At 43.6% G+C, this 21,488-nt stretch overlaps 1 protein-coding gene and 1 long non-coding RNA gene across 7 annotated transcripts in view; one reads left to right on the top strand and one right to left on the bottom strand.

Moving 5' to 3' along the window:
• The first annotated feature begins 2,376 nt into the window (after positions 1-2,376).
• LOC119489643 (plexin-A2-like) overlaps positions 2,377-21,488 on the top strand; it is a 98,014-nt gene continuing 78,902 nt past the window's right edge. The window contains exons 1-2 of one of the 4 annotated variants that reach the window (XR_005207226.1): positions 2,377-2,669; positions 17,083-18,426. Coding sequence is in view for 2 of the 4 variants with exons in the window: in XM_037772371.1 (XP_037628299.1) it covers positions 17,203-18,426 (1,224 nt within the window). In the remaining 2 variants the exon portion in view is untranslated. Of the gene's footprint in view, positions 2,670-16,872; positions 18,427-21,488 lie in introns of those variants that run through there. The other 3 variants (XR_005207225.1, XM_037772371.1, XM_037772380.1) reach the window with 3 other exon arrangements.
• LOC119489668 overlaps positions 17,962-21,488 on the bottom strand; it is a 125,289-nt gene continuing 121,762 nt past the window's right edge. For all 3 annotated transcript variants that reach the window (XR_005207232.1, XR_005207227.1, XR_005207235.1), the window contains exons 6-7: positions 18,181-18,435; positions 17,962-18,086 (exon numbers count right to left, since the gene is read on the bottom strand). This is a non-coding gene — a long non-coding RNA (uncharacterized LOC119489668). The remainder of the gene's footprint in view (positions 18,087-18,180; positions 18,436-21,488) is intronic.

The raw sequence follows: 21,488 nt of genomic DNA, 5'->3' as shown, positions 1-21,488 counted from the left end.
CTCCAGAGTCTTGAACACACCGTGCGAGTGCTGCTCTTGAACGAGTGATAACACAAGTTTGCACAGCAGCTTGAAAACTAATTAACAACTGCAACCGCCCTTGAATTAGACAGTGGCGAGTGATTTACCTTGTGCAGTGAATATAACAATCTTCTACAACTCAGTTCCACTCACAGTCTTCATCGCTGCCTTAACCAACAATACTACTGTGTATCTCTCATACAAGCATCACCATGCTTAGCTTGGTAATGTACTTCCCAGCACAATAGATAGCTCCTTTACTGATGAATCTGATAAAAAATATGGAGAAAGGTACAGTATTTCAGTCCATACAAAGTAGGGTTGTCAATGTTAACGCAATAATAACATGTTAACGCAAATTCATCTTAACGGCACCAATTTCTTGAACGCATTAACGCAACCATCAAATATGAATCAATATTATGTTACGTTAATGCCTATTTCTCAACTCAAATGTTTTCAGAATCATCTTATAGTGTACAGTTTAGCAGTAAAATGAGAAAGTTTGTGACCCGACAGCCGTGTTGAGATTTCTCAGTAAATACCAAGCACCGCTCACATGACCAGAGCACAGCCAATAGGAACGCTCTCTCTCTGAAATGATCTGTGATTGGTCAAAGTCTGCCGGGCTATATTTTTTAAAGCCTGAAAACAGAGCCATGAGGAGGTGCAGAAGTCTAGTTTTCACATAACACTTGAATTACAATATGCTGAAAGGTTATTATGGAATTTTTGCCCAATGATGCCAAAAATATTCTGCCTACCGAAGCTTTAATTATGGACAAGCATGCAATTGATTGCGATTAAATATTTTAATCGATTGACAGCCCTAATACAAAGGTATTCTAACAATTATAAATTAATTGTTACAAGCAAAATCACATCATCGCATCTCTAAAAGCCTATTCAACACATATACGTTTGAAAAAGCTTGTCTTTATTCTGTAACTTTTTCCATTTTCCACTTTCCCTCTCACCTGAAACTATAGTTTCCCTCCAGCCATGAGTGCATCTGCATAGCTATTTCCAACACTGTGAATGTGCACGTGCCTGCCTCAGGTGTGTGTTTGCATATGTGTTTGTATGTCTGCAGGCTTGTGTGTTTTCACATTACAGTATACGTGTGTGTGTGTGTGTGTGTAACATGGCCTCGTGAACCCCAGCACCTGACTCGGGGCCAGTGAGGAGCATAGCTGCCATCTGGTCAGCCCGGAGGGAGTCCGCCGGCCACCCAGGGCTGCTCGCCCCTAACAGGTAGCCCGTCTGACATCTCCAACTCATCTCCAACCCACCGAACGGCAGATAATGAGGGGCAGACAGCTGGCCGACAGACCCTGTGTGCCACCCCCCCATCCACCCATCCACCCATCCACCGGGAAAAAATGCCTACTGAGCTTTTCAGCAACGTAAGCAGTTCTGTGATAGTTTCATCTGGACACACTGCCGCCTGGCTGTGTGTGTGTGTGTGTGTGTGTGTGTGTGTGCACACTTTTCCTTCAAAGTCAGGGATATCCAATCCATGCATCACACAATACACCCTCTTACTCCACAGTCACAGTCACATGTTTTGATCTTCTACCTAAAGCAGAAAGACACTCAATAATGAGGCTTCTTCTGTAAAAACAAAGGCTCTGTGTCACAGCTGTGTGTGTGTGTGTGGTTGCATCGTTCGGGCTACAGATGGCAGTATTTCAAAGGAAACTTGGGAGTGTGTGCTGCTGTGTGCATTTATCTGGACTTCTGAATGAAAAATAAAATAAATTCATTGAGAAAGGTTTATTACTTGCTTCATAAATATGGTCCTGACTGTCTCAGTCTCTCTCCGACTGGGTGAGTGCATGGGCCTATAACCAGTACGTGCGTGAGCTGCTGTGACATTATTTCCTTTCAGCTCAGAGGATGTGTTGATGCATGTCTCAAAATACATAACAAGCCCAAAATACAACCCATTTGTCCATGTGGAAGGCAGTCATTTTACAAAAACATGAAGATAGCAATCATTTGACAAATAGGCCTATTTTATACCCTGGCATTATCTTCATCCTGTGTGCTGGTGATAACATAGGCAGGCTATGTCCAATTTAAAAATATATATATATATATTAGAAACACATATTCAGAAAAATATTTTTCTGTTGAATCTCTATCACATTTATTGATAATTTCTCCACATAAATAAAGATTTTTTTTTTATGTGCCTTGATGTTTAAATCTAGGGAACACTTTGAAGGGTCCACTTAATGCTTCAAAGACATAAAATAATGTATTGCAGTGCGCTCGAGCTGTGCCAAAAGGATGACGCGATGGAGAGGTTGGGTCTAAAAACGCACAGTGTACGTGAGGTGCAAGTGAACTGATGGGTGACTTCATGTAGAGAGAGACAGAGAGAGAGGGAGAGAGAGAGAGAGATACGGTTACAGAAAACGATCAATCCCTGAACGAGGCAGGTCGTCTCCCTCTCAGCATCTGACGGAGAAGATGCTCTGCGCGTCCGGATGACTTTACAAAGCTGCAGCGCGTAGAATAAATGAACCGGTAGTTTGTCTCGCTGTATTTGGCGTCCACACATATTCACTGACTGACTGACTGACTGACTGAGAAATAACCGGATCTGTGCTATTCATGAAAGAGTCTCCTCTTATTTCAAGGTGAGTAGCCTCTACCTTTACTGTTAGTGGCTGAGCAGCAGCCTGTAGTGCAGCCCAGCAGGCTGAGGCTGAGGGTAAAGTTGGGTAGACTTTACGCGCCTGTAGGACGCAGTGGAAGACGTCCGGTGGTGGTGCACTCTGAATGGAGGTGTCATATCAAATGTTGCATGAGCAGATTATCAAATTATTTCTCTTCTGTGCCACCTTGCATGCATGGAGCAACCAAACAGATGATGCTCTGAAGACCGAGCGACTGTACATGCACCCATCATCACAGGGCAGCACTGTATGTAAATCATTGCATTATCAGAGGGATGCATTTCATTCTACTTTAGACAAAGCCTCCTACATAGCAGAACTGCCTGTGCAGATTTTTTTTTTTCAGAACTCTTTTACACTTGTGGATTATTCTGGGCAGCGCATTAGATCAGATCAGTGGTCGCTTTGGGAATACCAGAGTGAAGTATTTAGCCTGGAGATAGTCAGTGAGTCCACTGCTGCCCTGCCTCCTGCCTCCTGCAGCCGGAGCTCGTGCAGCCTTTGGCAGCCCGGGCAGAGCAGAAGCCACTGGGACGCTGATAAGGCTGGGCAGGAGCTGAGATGGAGCCTGAGCCCGAAAGAACTAAAGCACACACGGCTGTAGCAGTGCCAACCTCAACAATGCTGTTGACCAAGTGCATCTTTGTTCCGTGTATGTGTGTGTTTGGGTGCTCGTAGAGGGGGTGCTTGTTGGATTCACGGCTCTTTGACTCTCACTCCTCATGCAAACCAGAGATGAACCCCCTCTCCTCTCCGCGTGCTCTTTCTGGTCCGGCTTATCTGGCCGGCCAGTTGGACAAGCTTTTATTCTCCTGGCCCCTCCAGAGTGGATAAAGCCTCTCATGGAGAGAGAGAGAGAGAGAAAGAAAGGGAGAGATTGGCTTCTCCCTCTGCGTGTCCACGCCAGTCATGCACTCCGGCACTTTATCAGCTGCCTGCTAATTTCAGAATTCAAATGAATCTCCACATTAGTTCTGTCTTTCACTCTTTTGCGGTGTTTTACAGCAATAAATGAAAATGAGGTTTCGGGTTGTGATGATTGCTGTTCATAGAGGAGTTTTAGTGATGTAGTTGAGGGTTAAAACCAATCTAAACTCGGTAGACCCATTTTAAAGAGTCAATTAATCCGACATACAAAAAGACATAGTTTCCCCCATACTCCAGGTGGTTTCTAGCCATGCAGGTACTTTTGGTCTCACATGTCGAGGTCTTAAGATATCTGTTTCTGATATTAGTGCTTCCTAGCTGGGTCGCATGAAAAGGTGTATGAATGACACGGTAATGCGCAAGGAATGTAGCGTGCAATAAGAACGTCATTCTTGCCTTTGGCATGTCATTTTCACTCCATGCAGTCTGTACTTGAACTGACTGTAATACATCCGTGTAAATATGCTACGCTCAGAGCTAGAGCTAGAAATAAAAAGTGAGAAAGACCGCTGATGGCGGATGGGTCCAACAAACACAGGACTTTCGACCACGAGACCGGTGTTCGAGACCGGTGTTTTGTTTTGTAAGTTTAGTTAGTCAAGTTTTAGATGTGTTTTTTAGTAATGTGTTTTCCATACTCATTATGCATTGTTTCCGTACGTATTTTACTTTGTTTACTTATTTTATGCCCAACCATGATGTTTTTCCTAAACCTAACTAAGTGGCTTTGTTACCTAAACTTAACAGCGGATGTAACACGTGAAAATCCTAAAATGCGTCTTCATGACACATGCAATGTCCTTGTAATAATGTGTAATTTATACACCTTTCCGTGAGACCGGGTTATGTTACCACACCAATACAATGGAATATGTTTGAATTACAATTGAAAAATGTCTGTTACAACTCTACAGACCTTAGTGTGACCAGTTTTCTAATTTTAAAGAAATAATTTTTGTGGATCATCCGGTTAAACCTGGACGTAGTTTCCGGAAAGACAAGTTGCTGTTGAGGTTTTCAAATGTTATTTTTCAATGCTTTGAGGAGAAAAACATTATTTCCACTCATTGTTTTTGGTCAGCAACTGAAGTTCCAGAGGCAGATATTACTTTCATGGCTGGACACTAGGTTTTAAGAGTTGGGTGAACTCACCCATATTCATACCGTTTTCCACCATGCAGAGTCAGATAAAAAACACGTCCTACAAAATGAGGCATGGACTGTTCGTTGGATTGTTCATTGATTTCTATTCGCCCAGTGTTGTATTTTTACCAGTACTTGTAATGGTATTTTTATAACGTAGAGAGATTGCAGGTTGAAACTGCATCATTCTGGATTCTTTTGAACCTGGAGACAACGCCAGACCAGTGTAGGTGAAGTAATTTAGAACATCTGTCTCTGTCAAATTCACCCACAAACCAGCAGGAGTTAAGTGTTATCTCTTCTACGGAGATTAATGAGTTATAGAGTGCGTTTGAGAAGACAGCAAAAAAAGAATAAATCAGGAACAAAACTCTATACTACAGCTGTGGAAAACAGCGTTTGATTGAAATGACCACCAGTTCAAAGCGTGACATTGATTTTAGAGTAATTTGAACATCAGGGAGCGCGATGTGGGTCAGGGGCAAAGACGAGGCACAGTCGCTGCAATAGTAGATCAGGAGAATTAGTGTATGTAACACAATTACACGGTGTGTGAGTGCACAGCAGCTCTCTACTACAGTACTACCCATAGCTGGAGACCCCCCACCTCCAACCCTCCAACCCTACCCCCACCACTACCCCGTTGCCAACAGAGACACTGATTAAACACGACTGTTCAGATGCTACAGCCCGAGGAAGAAGACGAAGGAGAGCCCCTAGTGTGTGTGTATTGTGTGTGTGTGTGTTAGTGTTTGCATGTGTGTGCGTAGTACTGTATGCGTGTGCGTGCGTGCACATGTGGATTTACGAGTGTGACTCTGCATAGGAGGGTGTACGTTAGAGAGCAGAGGAGAGGAAGCGACACAAACAGCGAAGTGAAACCGACACTGACGGCAGAAAGAAACGGAGAGAGAACAAAATACTGCAGATCATCAAGCACGACCGATATGCTGTTGTCCTTGCTCTTTTTCCTCTCCTTCATCCCCCTTTCAATCTTCACGCTTCCTCTTGTTTCTGTGTGTGATCCAGGCCTGGAGGGAGGTGGAGGTAAAGGAAGATATAGGTGGAGAATAGGGATGAAACGGGTAGAGAGGAGAGGAAGAGGTGGAAAAAGAGCAGGAGTGAGAAAGACTAAGAGAGAGAGAGAGAGAGGTGGTAACAAACAGCGGAGGAGGGAAGTGAAAGGGAGGAGAGGTACAAGTGGGAAGTGTGCAGCTCACCTGCCAGATGGCAGCTTTGGCAGCGCTCAGCATGCAGCGATGGCGGTCTTGCAATATGGCGCACCGCCTCCAGATTGTCACACCGTTGTTAATACAAACAGTGCAATAACTTTGCTGATGTGTGTGTTTTGTATTATTTTCTCTGGCACATGGTGGAAGCAGACAGCATATGGATCTAAAAAAAACCTGACAAAGTTGAGGGAAGTCAAATGTTGTCTGTCTTTTGACGACTTTGAAGAGTTTGTATTATCTTTTTTTCTTAAAGGTGCACTCCAGTGATTTTACACATGAGGATCAGTTTACTCATTCAGCTTATTTAAACAGGTGTATAATGTTTTCTGTGGCTCTGGAGAAGCTTTCTAAAGTCTGAGAAAATAGGTGATATCATCAGGTTGGGCTCTGAGACAGATCTTTAACAGAAAGTTTATATTACAAAGTCAGATCGTTTGGAGTTTGAAAGAAACTTAAGTTTTCCTGGCAGGGAGGGTCTCACAAAAGATGCTATCAAGTTGCATTAAATACAGCATCCACTGTTGACTCGTATTAGGGACCAAATGTCAGAATATCTTGGCGTCTTCTGTACGGTACCGTCTCTTGAAAGTCGACAAACTTTCGGGCTTGGATGGTGCCAACCTTTAAAAACACAATTTCATACATATTCTGATGAGGTAACTGAAAATTCAAATTAAGCTATCAATTAAAATGTGAGAATTCATTATAGAAACAGAAATGCAAATATTGGTCACGGAAAATGTGCTGTATGTTATGGAAAATGTATGGAAATTGGTCTTAGTGAAGTAGAGCCGTGGCAAATGTGTGTCACTTCACTTAAAACGTTCTACTTCCCTCCGTTTCAGCAAACGCCTCCAACTCAAATCATTTTCCATTTCTAAGAACATTAAATCTTTGTTGTGCTTTCTTCATGGCAAGTCCATAGAAGTTGGTGAAATTCCTGATCAATAATAACATCAGCGACTTTTGAACAGTCTCCAAATTCACCAGTCCCTTCACAGAAAAACCTGCTACCAAAACTTCCAAGTTTCAAAGAACACGCTGTTCGGGGTACAGGTACTCACTCATTAAAACTGTTCACGTTTCCTAAAATCCGATCTGCATCTTTGCGGTTGCTGGAATTTAACGGTTATAAAGAATATAGAATTTATGGAAGTGCAAGGTTATGGATAAAAAAACTTTGTTTCAAAGCATCTGAATTGAATTACAGAAGGAGAACGCTACTTATCTGCTTCTCCCTTGTGACTTTTGCTGACTGCTGAGTCTTTGGGGGAGTGTTAAAGGGGACATATCATGCTCGTTTTCAGGTTCATACTTGTATTTGGGGTTTCTACTTCAACATGTTTTCATGCTTTAATGTTCAAAAAACACATAATTTTTTCTCATAAAGTCTGAATATACAGTATCTGTATTCACCTTCTGTCTGAAACGCTCCGTTTAAGTGCCTGTTTCTTTAAGCCCGGTCTGCTCTGATTGGCTTGCAAGAACAATATGATGCACCTTTTTAAAGGTAGTTGTCAAGCCGTGGGCAGAGATCATCATTCATTATGTTTGTGAATTAATAATTTAAATTTTTTTCGCTTTGAGCCAATAGCAAAACTACGTTGGTATCACATGGTATCTCTGGGTCGTCAGTTAGCGTGGAAATAACAGATAAATGGCTGAGACTGACAGTAAGTGCCTGGCAACGACTTGTTGTGAAGTAAATGCAATGGAACAGGGGAAGGAGAATGTGACATCTTGTGGCTGAATGTTATCAATAGCACCTTTAAAGTCACAACACAACACTGAATGAGTTGATTGGTTCTGGTCTTAGAAAGAATGAAAGTAATCAGTTACCTACAACATGTCCCAGACGCCCAGAGCACCTGGACTACATCCGAGACAAGCAGTGTTAAGCCCTTGGCAGCCACAAACCAGGTGGGACTGGACTTACTTAATAGACTTGGAGAATTCAATATTAATTTGAGGATCAAGTCCCATCAAGAAGGACAGGTTGTAGCAATGGGAAATGTTCTCTGCTTTACTGTTTCCCCCAGTATAAGTTATCCCTTAAGGAGCTTTTGTAAAAAAAGATTTAAAAAACTGATTTGCCTTCCAGTGAATTTCTATTTGAGCGAAATTCACCTGTGTTTGCAGTCCTGGTAGGCCTCTGGTCCACTAGGGTACTGTACTTTTCACCAGGCTATGTCTATTTCTGAACAATATGGAAAGTTCATTTGCCCAAAATCACATTGAGAGACTTTGGAGACTGGATAGAGTTTCAGAGTAGGTTAGAATTAGGGCCGACCATGGAGACAGACTGAGATAATCTGGGCAGATGCTTGTATTTGTACAGCTTTCGGGTGAATGGCCACCAAAGGCCGTATTTGCACTGCGGATTAAATGTTAAATGGGTTTTGGAGCAGCGGATACTTAGAGGGAAAGTTGTTGAATAGTAGAACATACATCGTCTCTCCTCCTCTTTGCCGTTTCCCTTTCCCTCGCTCGCCGTCTACTGCCATCTCCTCTCGCTCACAGTGATTTGTCAGCAGTGGAGGTAGCAGCTGTTCCTTTTGCATTGTAATTTCTTTGATCGTAATTATTCGTGCCAGCTACCTCCAACCTTGGCATCCTCCACCCCACGAAGCCATATGGGCAGAGAGGGGGGCAGTCGAGGAAACACACACACAGGCTTCTTTGGAATAAAGTTCTTTGATTTCTGTGTGCAGTGGTGTGGGAATTATGGACATATGTGCTTCACAGCTTCACATGGATTCTCTGCATCGCTGTGTTTGATTATTTTTCTCATTCATACCCACTCGCCGGGGTCTAGTCTCTTCCAAACGTAATGCATGTTCCTTGTCAGGTCTCCATGATTTATGCATGCAAAAGCAATATAGCACTATACATCTGTAACTGAATCAGCCGGTGCAGAAATATAGCTTTGTTGTAGAAAGAGAGAGAGAGAGAGAGAGAGAGCAATGTCAACTCTGACACAAAAAGACCGAAACTCTGAAGATGGGAGCAGACAATAAAATTACAGTCATGCTAGAGGCTCAACACCAGGCTGGTAGTTATTGAGCCACATAAAATGGCTAAGAGAGAGTGCTCTTATAGTGCAAAAACACACAACTGGAGAGCTATTGTCTCTGGGCTAGAGAGAGTGGAGCTCACATTTCACCACCCTCATTCTCTATTCCCCTCAGCTGCACTGTCCACAGATCACTCAGAGCACCCGGTCGGACTCCTCTGTTTACCCCTTGTACTTCTTCTTCTTCTTGCACTTAAGCGACGTTAAGGATGAAGGGTCCTGGGCAAGCCGTTGCAGCACGGTTCACGCACACACGCTGTGCGGCTTGCAAAGAAAACGCTACTCACTCTGTCTTCTTCTGCGCTCGCTGAATTATAGAAGACCGTCTATTGCACTCGAGCTGCATTGGTTTTCATCACAGTGCTGGAGGTCACTTTGACTTTCCCCCCTTCTACGCTCATCATATATGCAACACGACGGCTTCGGCGTTTGAGAGCCTGCTTGAGGTCACCATTAACCAAGGGAAGACCGACAATGAGATTTATGGAAGAGGAGACAGAGCTGAGAAGAGGGAAGGGAGGAGAAAAGGCATGCATGGTTAAATCTGGTGGCAGCAGCAGCAGCGCCCTTCGTCGGGTCCCTGCTCTTAACAGCAATTTCACATATAGTACTGTATCTGCATGTATAATGCATGCGCCCTAAGATAATGGCATGCATTGCAGAGGAGGCTGCTGACTGTGTTTGCGGTGGGTGATGTGTTGGAATTGGTCCCCTATGTCACATTTAGCCTCTGCCCGGGTCCCTCGCAGCATCCTGCAGTTATTAAGGAGCAGAGCGTGTAGCGGTGACATAGTGCCGCTTTACTGTTCCCCGCAGACATCCTCCGGCACACTACCATCAAGATTAGTGGCCGGCTGGAGGGTCCTAAAGCGTGCAATAGCCGCGCTGACCAATAAACTAAACTACAAATATGGAAAAAAGGCAATTACGGTTCGTTTTTTGTTGATATAAAATCATGCCAGAAGAGCTGCTAAACGAAATGAATTTACAGCAGAGAATACTAGCATCGCAAAGCGTTAGTATCATTAATCTAAATACTGGTTGTGAGGGGGTTTTTTTTACCCGAGAAATGTCTGGGGGAAGCACTGCTGTTTGGATTTACATTGCCAAACCTAATGATGAAAATTAACCACAGGCCAACTGTCACAAAATTGCACTGTGCGGCATCAAAGTGGAGATATCCTGTGGGTATCTACAGCGTGAGCCTCCACACTACACATTACGCCCTCCGAGGTCTGTGGGCCTCACAGGGAGGGGGCCAACGGCCCCGGGCTGTCCACTCTACAGCAAAGCCGCAGATAAAACACGGTGGACCGATCACAAAACATTGCCTTTTTCTAACAAACCCCACCGGTCCCATGTGATTCAATATGACATTCATTTATAAGTCACCCTTAATAACGACGGCATTTTCATGTCCTAATTCCCCGACTCATCACTGTAGGTACCAGCGACAGCCCCTGGCTCTGGCTCGCCGGCTCCCTCCTCCCCCTTGTCTCTGCCACGTTTGACCTACTTCTGTCTCCGCAACATTGTAAACAGATCTACTAATTGCCTTCATTTATTCATTTGGAAGTCAAGTTCTGTTGCGGCTGGCGTCCTCCCAGCTCATTCATGTGTTAACGTGTACAACGCTGGCCCTCCCCTCCCCCACATGATGACTCGTCCATGTGTGTTTGCGGGAAACCCCAGACAAAAGTATCCCATCATGCCGTGTGAGCTTACATGCTATAAGTGCAAATACTGTACGGTGCATTAAAGCTGAAGTAGGCAGGTTGGAGCAAATATGATTAAAAAAAAGTTTGCATTATAAAACGGGCACTATATCCTGACAGTAGTGCATGAAACAGGTAATCTGAAAACACTCCTGTGCCTCTGTGTCCTCCGGTGCTCCTAACGGCATCTGCAAGATTTTACAGACCGGAGGAAAACAATCAGAGCCGAGCTGCAGTCTGCCGTCTCTGAGCAGCTGTCAATCACTCGCAAACTCCAATCAAACGGTCAAACTAGGCAGCTCTGATCAAATATGAATCAATATTCTGTTACTGTTATGCCTATTTCTCGCACAACATGTTCTCAGAAACATCTTGTAGTGAACTGTTTAGCTGTAAAATGAGAACGTTTGTGACCCAGCATCCCTGTTGAGATCAGTTGAGGAAATACCAAGCACCGCACACAAGCCGGAGCAAACTTTCTCATTTTACAGCTAAACAGTTCACTAGAAGGAATTTTTGCCCAATGATGCCTAAACATTCTGCCTACTGCAGGTATAAGAGTCACAAATCAATCAGCTCCAAGAACACATTTTAATAAACTGACTTTCAACTTCCATCAGCCGCCCCATCCTGGAAAACCGACTGACACAAAAGCACCCTGCGCGGCCTGCAGCCGGCTTGAAATCATGAGGACAGAAGCTGTTATGACTATTGTAGTTCAGACACTTCTCCGCCCCCACGGTCTTATACTGTTATTGCTTTAGTGCAGCCTTGTAAATCTAGGCCACAAAAAACAACAGCGACGTAAAACAAAATATTTTTTTATCACCTCTGATGCTACCAACAATGACTGCCATTGATGACTAAGTGTGAGAACAGAGATGTTTCTCCTGACCTTTAGAAAGATCATGGCACGGTCTGTCCACAGTGTTCCTGATCTCACACAAATCTGTAACCCAAAATGTAAACAACAACATACACTTGAACACCGTGCTGTTCGTGCTAAATCTGTCTAAGTGAAAGGATCATGTTGGGGCATCTTATTGCTGGTGTTTGAAAACACAATGTCTACAAAATGTGAATTCTTCAAGATTACAGATGGTTATGCTTATTGACATTATCCACTGAGTTTTAAAGGGGACATATCATGCTCATTTTCAGGTTCATATCATTATGATAGCTGCTCTCTTTTCTATTTAATCATTTTATTATGTGACGGATTATTGTAGCTTTACAGCCCGCAAATTACAATGTTATTATATTTTTTATTTGGATCCGCATTAGCTTCCTCAAAGTGCCTGGGGTCCACACAAAAACACTAAATAACAAAAAAACACAAAAAAATAGTAGTTTGGGTGAAAAGCAGCAGCCACCATTCCTGAACAAAATGTGTCATCTACAGAAATTCCCAAGTAAAAAGATGATATAGCATCAGTTGTTTAATTGCCCAGTAATTTTCTAAAGGTTTAAATGGGACATATCATGCTCATTTTCAGGTTCATACTTGTATTTTGGATTTCTACTAGAACATGTTCAAAAAAGACATTATTTTCCTCACACTGTCTGTCTGAATATACCTGTATTCACCCTCTGTCTGAAATGCTCCGTTTTAGTACCCGTCTCTTTAAGACCCCCTGCTGAAAGAGCCCAGACTGCTCTGATTGTTGTGAGAAAAATATGGTGCACCTTTGCAAAGGTAGTTCTCAAGACGTGGCCGATATATTCAATGTGACATACTGTAGGAAGGGGAGCCAAATCTGAATGGCTTGTTGAATCACATGTTTTCTGATCTAGGCAGCCCACTAAAAACTGACTGTGTTGTCTTATTTCACAGTTTGTGGCTTGGTAGTCACTCTAGATAAATGTATGTGCACAGGCAATGAAAAAGTGAGTTTTTCATACGTCCCCTTTAACTGGGCTTTCTAAACCCATTGTGTCTCACAAAGGTGCAATCTTCACAGCTAAAGAAAAACAAAAATCACCATTTTTTTTACATCCCATCAGTGCTATTATTCACGACAGCTCAGAATTTGTGAATACACCTCAAGAAAAATGTTTGCAGACCCGTTAGAAGCCCAGTTTCATGCTATCGAACATGAGCGAGCAGTGAAAATGATGCACATGGACAGGCTAACAAAGAAATACCCCCTGTGAACATATTAGTTCATCTCTGATGGCAGATGGGTCAAACAAACAAGATAAAAAGAAAAAGCTAAGCATCCCTTCTGTCCCATGAATCACGCCTAACAGGACACTACAGAAGCTATGACAGCATTTCGCCCCGATAAAAGCTGAACCCAGAGGATGGATTTGGTTCCACTGATCCCGATCCGGGTCAAAGGGTCGCGTTTGCGGAGTGCAATAGGTCGGCGTCTCCCTCGTCTGCGCCGTGATTGGTGCCCGCTGAGAGGCTTTGCGTCCCTCAGGGGTTCTCAGCAAACCCATGTTCCTCTGTGTGAGTGTGAATGAGTCACGTCTGGGCTGGAGCGTGTCTGAGTGGCGAGGTGGAGAATTCAGCGGGGAGGACTGCGCAGGGCAAAGAGTTGTCTCTATAATCCAGGGTAAACACTGAGCAGCATGACTGCACGCCTTAGACGTGACCAAAGCCGGGAGAACAGAAATGGATGGAGCGATGAGGCTGCTGCTGCTTGCCTGCCTGGCTTCGTTTGCCACCAGCACTTCCTATTTTCTCTCCTTGTTTTTCCTCCCTGTTCTGTAATTCCTCCAGGGGTTTGACTGGAGACTCTCAACACTGAATTAACCTCTGGGTGGCACTGCTGGCGTCTGTTGTTTAAGGTCACACCAGACTCAAACCTGGCTTCGCAAATATCATATGGTCTGCTATTTGCTGTTGGACATCAAGAGCGCTGTCTTATTAATTACTTCTAGCTGAGAAAAGGACAGCGCTTGAGGTTCTGATGAGATTACAACGCCGATTACACTAAAGGTCTTCACCAGGATGTTTGCAGTGTGATTTGAACAGGAGAAATTGGAAATAGTGGGATTCTGTTGGACGCCACAAAGTAGAGACGAGTTGGTAAACACAAAACCACTTTTCTGCTCCTTTTTGTGGCAGCTCAAGAACATGCACAAAGGATTGAGTCAGATTTCTGTGATATAATCCGCCCACTTTCAAACAGCTCTTTAATACATTACATCCCATTCCAGCATCCCCTTTTCACACGAAAAAGCTTACATCAAAAAGAAGAGGAAATATTTATAAAAAAGGTTTGCACTCCAGGGAGTAAAGGTTCTTCCGGTGACCACTGGTTTAGGCAATTTGGTTTGCTGAAAACAAACACATGAATGCTTCAAAGAGTTTATATTCGAGTGCACCCAGAAGCTATTGAAATAAAGGGCTGTCACTGCCTCCTCTGACACATTTCAAAAATGCCTGAATACTCTTTTCAATGGGGTTTCACATAAAAAAGGACAAATGAGAGAAAATCGTCTTTACATCAACGCTGAATCTGGTTCATGGACTCATCAGCTTGCAAAGCAAATGATTTGAGGGATTTTGAGAAGGAATTAGCTGGACACTATTTTGCCCAAAAATAAGAAGAAGCAGCTGTAAACATTAGAGCCAACATGTCCTGCCAAATCTCAGCTTTTGAGAACTAATAACAGCAAACAGTTTAAGTGTCCAGTTGGAAAAAAAAAAGTGGAAAGGAAAAGGAAGCTTCAGTCAACTAACATTTAAATTAGGGCTGTGTATTGTCAAGAATCTGGAGATACGATACAAATCATGATACAGGCGTTACAATTCAATATACTGCAATATTGCAGATATTTGCAGATTGCAACCAATTGAATCTTCTACTGTTTGCCAATCGTGTAGGAGAACTACGGTGGATGACACAAAAACAGGAAAATGCGAAAATGCAAAAACATGAAAATGTGAATGGCCCTATGTAGAGCCAGTGTTTGATTTGTCCCTTCTGGGCTACTGTAGAAACATGGCGGCCGGCTTCATAAAGAGAAATTGCTCCGTATGTAGATAGAAATGGCTCATTGTAATGTAACGAAAACACAACGATTCTTATTTTCATGTGATAATACACTAAAGAAAATATATTTACTAATATTATATTCCATTTCTGCCAATAGATCCTCCTAAATGTTACACACTGGACCTTTAAAGGTACAGTATGTAGGATTTGGCTGCATCTAGTGGTGTGGTTGCAGATTGCAACCAATTCAGTACCCCTCCGCTCATTCTTCCCTTTCCAAGACTTCGGTAACGTGAGACGCCGAGTCCAAAACCGTGGTAACGCCGTTCGCTTCTCTCAGAGGCCATCTTTTCCATAATAACACTACTTTAGGACCAATGGAAGTCAGACGGCGGCTGGTGGTACCACGGTTTTACACTCTGCATCTCGTGTTTCTGCAGTTTCACAAGTGTGTCAGAGAACTAAAAACGCGAAAGGTTTGGTTTGTCCGTTCTGGGCTACTGTTGAAACATGGCGGAGCAACATCACGGACTCTGTGAAGAGGACCTGCCTCCTTTGTAGATATGAACGGCTCATTCTAAGCTTATTAGATTATACACTAATGAAAACATAGTTATGAATATTATATTCCATTTCTGCTAATAGATCCCCTGAAATATTACACACTGTTCCTTTAAAGCGGATAAAGATAAAGACTGAGATAAGCAGAGTGTGCCTAAGATTGATTCACATAAGTCTGAGTAAATGTCACATACTACAATTAAAGAAAAGCAAATATTAAACTTTGGATTCAAATTCAGCAATACGGCGTGTGTCAGATGTTACTCTTTGGTGGCCAATTACGGGCAGAGTTGCTCACACTGAGCCTGCCAAATTGAGCAGAGTAGGTCGAGACACTGGAGTGACTTCTCCCCTGGCGTGAGCGTGGCGGGGACAGATGGACAGGAGATGCTGGAGTGGAGCTGGACTCGGCCCAGCCAGCTCAGTGTCGGTCCATCCGCTCCGTCCCTGGCTCCCTCTCAACTCAGCCGGACGTCCTCTTTAGCTGGCCAATGGAGAGCACCCACCGCATCATGACCCCCGCATTAGGCTCTGACATGGCTGTCTTCATTTAACCTTTACTTATACCGGGAAGTCTGGCTGAGAAAACACCCTGTTTACGTTAGCTGCAGCCAAAAAACAGACAGTTGCCTTTGAGCTAAAGCCTTCTAGCTTTTGGCAAGGCTTTTCAGAGGAAATTTAGAGGCATTTCACTGAAGGGGTTTGAATGATTTAAAAAAAAAAAAAAAGTAATATTAGAGGAGTGTGAAGGGGCTGCTGGCGAGGACAAAGGGGGAGATAGAAACAGCCTTTAGGAGCCAGATTGGAGAAGCTTCTGGTGGCGCACAGACAGGATTTAGGGTGATGTAGGTGTCTTAATTTATGGCCCGTCCTCCTATGGAGGCAGTTTTATTACTCCATTAATGGACTGCGATGAAGTAACGCTATATGTGAAGCCACTTTATCTGCGATGCTTGAGTTGCCTAATCACTAATCATCTGTCTTTACTTTGAGATAAAAAAACGGTAAAAATTAGCTCATTTTGTCTCATCTGTATGAGAAACACCTTGCATCAAACTAAAACATACATCACATAATAGTTATGACAAGGTGGGAAAAAAACATCAAACATCCTTTGTCATGTGTCTAACTCATCCATCCTCCAATCCGTCGTGTGTTTGACGGACATTGTTTTGTCCCCTGGAAATATCTACATAAAATATGCTAATGAAATTAAACATGGAAGTGTGAGGGTTGATGCCGCCTGGTTCTGAATCTCTAATGACTCCCTGCCATCCCTAGAAAAAAAGCCTGATTAATTTAGGAATGTCGGCCGCAGTGGAGAGTGATTAATTCCTCCTGGATTCAACCATTTAAGCGAACAAGGCAGAGGGGAGAAAGGGAAACAGGGAACCCAAAATATGGACACATAATTAATACATTTGGATCATTTAATTAGCCGCCCAAACAGAGGGAAGGCATGGCTACAGTGTGTCACTGCTTTGTTCAAACAACAGGCCGCAGTTAGTTCTCTCTTACAGAGAGGCGAATATAATGAGCCCCCCTGTTGATAGGGCGAATATTGGACCATCTCTTGAGCTAGTAAATATGGGGAGACAGTTTGAACAAATGATTACTTGTTTCTTTGATGTCTCATGTGTCTGACTAAGCAGAGATAGAGGGGAAAACAAGCACATATATTTTTTTTAGATGTCTAATGATACCCTTAAAGCACATTTTCACCCTCGAAAGAATCAAGGAGTTTAAAACAAATGTCTTTATTTTCTCTTTCAGAATGATGTGAAGATCACTCGAAGAGGACGAGACCGCACTCATCTTTTTCAGCGCTCCTTGGTAACACGGGATCCCAGGTGTTTTGTCTGAGCTCGGTATTTTTTTGGAGCCCACTTGGGGATGGGAACGTGCTTGGATAAAGGATGGACTTACTGCGGCCGCACTAAAGGTCACCGTCCTCTAAAGGTCATGTCATGGCCCCTGGCACTGTGGCTATTGACTCTAATCTCTGTGAATCAAAAGACGACTGTCGGACAGACTCCGAACACCTTCCAATCAGAGAGGAGGGAGTGGTCGCTGAACCACCTGACTGTGCATCAGTCCACTGGAGCTCTGTACATCGGAGCCGTCAACCGAATCTACAAGTTGTCATCTAATCTCACCCTCCTGGTGTCCCACGATACGGGCCCGGAGTATGACAACAAAGCGTGTTATCCACCGCTGATTGTCCAACCCTGTTCCGAGCCTCTTGCCTCCACCGACAATGTCAACAAACTGTTGCTTGTTGACTACTCTCACAACCGGCTGCTGGCCTGTGGGAGTCTCTACCAGGGCGTCTGCAAGCTGATGAGGCTGGATGACTTGTTCATCCTCGTGGAGCCCACACACAAGAAAGAACACTACCTGTCCAGTGACAACCAAACAGGGACGATGTACGGGGTTGTTGTGCCCTCGCAGGGCCAGGATGCCACTCTGTACATCGGCACGGCCGTCGGCGGCAAACAGGACTACTTCCCAACTATCTCCAGCCGCAAACTGCCTCGTGACCCAGAATCCTCTGCCATGCTGGACTACGAGCTTCACACTGACTTTGTTTCCTCTCTTATTAAAATCCCCTCAGACACGCTGGCTCTTGTCCCACACTTTGACATCTACTACATCTACGGCTTCGCCAGCGGCAGCTTCGTCTACTTTATGACTGTCCAGCCGGAGACGCCCGAGAACGGGATGCCCGCTGGCGGCTCACCTGGCGACCTGTTTTACACTTCCCGCATCATCCGCCTCTGCAAGGGCGACAAGAAGTTCCACTCGTATGTGTCACTTCCTGTGGGGTGTGTGCACAAAGGTGAGGAGTACCGTCTGCTGCAGGCAGCTTACCTATCCAAGGCCGGCAGGGTTCTGGCAAAGTCGCTTAACATCAGCGCCCAGGAGGACGTGCTCTTCGCCGTGTTCTCCAAGGGACAGAAGCAGTGCCACGACCCCCCGGATCACTCCGCTCTCTGCGTCTTCACCATCCAAGACATCAATACACGCATCAAGGAGCGGCTGCAGTCCTGCTACCAGGGAGAGGGGAACCTGGAGCTGCACTGGCTGCTGGGAAAGGACGTGCAGTGCACCAAGGCGGTAGGTTGACTGTAGAGAGAGAAAGGCACCGGTGAACCCTTTGATTTTGCGGTGCCATGCCATTGTTCTGACGGCCCATTATTCCGAAACCCCAATAGTCTGAAAATGTCCCGGCAGCCCGTTATCCCGAACAGAAGCTCATGGCTAATTATTATACAAAATGACATCATCGGACCTTCCCAGTCACAATGTTTTTCTTCCTACCATGGCGAAGGCATGACCTGCCTTACTCTGCCTCAGGTTGGCTTACCCTAATATTCTTACCCTAAACCTAAACTAATCTCACTCCTCATGCCTAAACCTAACCAACCCAACCAACGAAGGCATTCAAGGCAACAAGACCGGGAAGGGTACGATGTTGTAATTCTGCATAATAATTAGCAACGTGATTCTGTTTGTTGCAGAAAGAGTGTGTGTTATCGGGGCAATGGGCAGTCCCGGATTTTGCCTCATATAACCAACCCTGTCTCCTACAAAATTACATTCACATACAACTAAACTGCATTCTCAATTATGTTTCGAGGAAAATATATTTTCTCATGGATTACGGTCGCAGTTTTAAATAGTTTTAAACATGTGGTTAATGTTATAAATTGGAACAAAACAAAAACACAACAAAACTACTTGGTTAGGTTTAGTAAAATATCATGTTTATTATTTACATTACAGATGTATTTGAAAATAACTCAACATTGACTTTTGATTTCACACGGGACACGCACAGAGGTCTTCTGGGTGAAAGTCCTGTGTTTGTATGACCCAACCATCCAACCCAAACTCCTTCCTAAAAAGACAAGGATTAAAACGTCTTTGTGATACGACAAAAAAGAACGTAATCCGGGAGAAAATACGTTTCCCTCAAAACGTAATTGACAATGCAGTTTCGCTGTATAGGAATGTAATTTTTAGGAGACCAGGCTGCCTATAACACACACATATTTAGACCAACTATGAAAGGTGGTGAGCAGCATTGATATAGGTTTACTGAAAGTTGGTTCTTTGATTATCCACAACTATGATTGGAGCCTAAAAAGCTGATAAGCAGGCAGAGCCAGAGCTGCACTGAAGACACCATTCAGGTTTTCAGGATACCGCGAGAGCAGAAAAGCTGGACGAGATTAATTCCACAATGCTAATCAGAGGAGTTTTGTATGGAGCTTTGATTTCATTCAGGGGTTTGGGCACTGACTCCCGCCTTCTTCTCCTCCTCTTTCTCCACCCCCCCCTCCTTCCTTCCACTCTTGTCGCTGTCAGCAGTATTTGAACCCTCTGAGACCTGTTCTTGATCTTGAGAAAAGGGCTTCCTTGTAAATGTCCAAGTCGGTTCCTTTGTGAAAGCTATAATTCTGCATAATGAATGGCTTTCATGGAAACGAGTTGAAAGTGAACCATGAAAACAATGATATTCATCGCATCCATTGCTCTGGTGCTTCACAACATGTACTTTGATTCCACCATGCCATCAAACAAATACGATGTAATGTTATTCATAGGAGCAACTGAGGGAGGACGGAGACACATAATAATGCAATAATTAACTCTCACTGCGCAGTTAACCAAAGAGCTTTATATCTAAAATGGACTGTAAATGACATGCAGTGGTTCAGCTTTGTTAAGATGTCATTCGATACTGCGTTTCTTTGGTTAAATGATTAATTACTCAGTGAAAGATCAACAGCAAAGTGTGTCTAGGGACGCACCGATTTTTGAGGCCGATACTGATATCACATATTTCCTTCCTGTGTCAAGAACGTGCCTGTCTTAAGATAATTACTACTATTCATTATTAAGACCAATTGGGTTTTATTCTGCTGCTTCACTGACGCTTGTTGCTTGTTAAATGTTAGACTGCTAGAAAGTAACAAAATGCCAATGTCACAATCTGCCAATTACTGAGATAACAATAAAAAACAGCCACGCTATAGCGGCTCTATGAGGCTGTACTTAGTCACAGGGGTGATTTAAAGGGATAGTTCTGGTGTTTTGAAGTGGGGTTGTATGAGGTACTTATCAACAGTCAGTGTATTACCTACAGTAGATGACGGTCGGCACGCCCCCAGTTTGGAGAAACAGACGGGAGTACCGACACAGGTGCAAAGCAATGTTCTGCTGTGGACGGGGTCGGCTGCAAAACATATTTTAGCCACTTAAAAGAAAGGCCTACCTAAAAAAAACAGTATCAGTATCAGTTTAAGTGTACGCTATATTTAGAATATTCTTTCAGTTCAGTTGCCCATCAGGATGTTCTGTCTGATGGCAAGATAATGTGGTAAAAATAGTCTAAATATAGCATACACTTAAACGGATATCGAATTTTTTAGGTGAGCCTCTCTTTTAGGTGGCTAAAATACGCTTTACTGCCAGCCCTGTCCACAGCTGTATTGCAGCATTGCTTTGGTTCTGTGCGGTATTTCCTGTCTGTTTCTCCAAACTGGCGGCGTGCTGACCGTCATCTACTGTAGGTTATACTCTGACTGTGGATAAATACTCCAGCTCCATTTCAAAACACCCACACTATCGCTTTAAGCTAAATGCTAATTTCAGCATGTTAACATGCTCACAATGTAAACGCTAACATGCTTATTTAAAGCTTGTATGATGTTCAATGCTCACCATCTTAGTTAAGAGTGTTAGCATGCAAACAATTGATAATTTCTACTAAACCAAACAGCTGAGGTTGATGGGTAAAAGAATCTTCTGAAGGTATTTGCTCATAATTACAATTAAACCTGATGAATATCTGTACCAAATTTCATGGCGATCTATCCAATAGCTGATGAGACTTAAAATTACAAATGTCAACCTGCTGGTGTTGCTAGATGAAACGTCAGGACAAACTCATAGAGGCCTTTAGACACCGTCTATTTTACATGCGATTCATTTGCACGTCAATATATTTTATTGAAGTGTTGTTTTGTCTGAATATTTTCACACAAAATGCTAATATTACTTGGCAAAAAAGTGACTTTTTTCAGAACAAGGTTGATTTTTCTAAGCTTTCGCACCATGAATAAAGGCATCAACCAATCAGGTTGTGCGGAACGGGTTGAGTTGCGCCTATA

This window comes from Sebastes umbrosus, chromosome 1 (assembly GCF_015220745.1).
Source record: "Sebastes umbrosus isolate fSebUmb1 chromosome 1, fSebUmb1.pri, whole genome shotgun sequence".
Classification (NCBI taxonomy): Eukaryota; Metazoa; Chordata; class Actinopteri; order Perciformes; family Sebastidae; genus Sebastes; species Sebastes umbrosus.
Note: the sequence above shows the minus strand (reverse complement) of the source record. Positions and strands in the feature narration are given on the sequence as shown.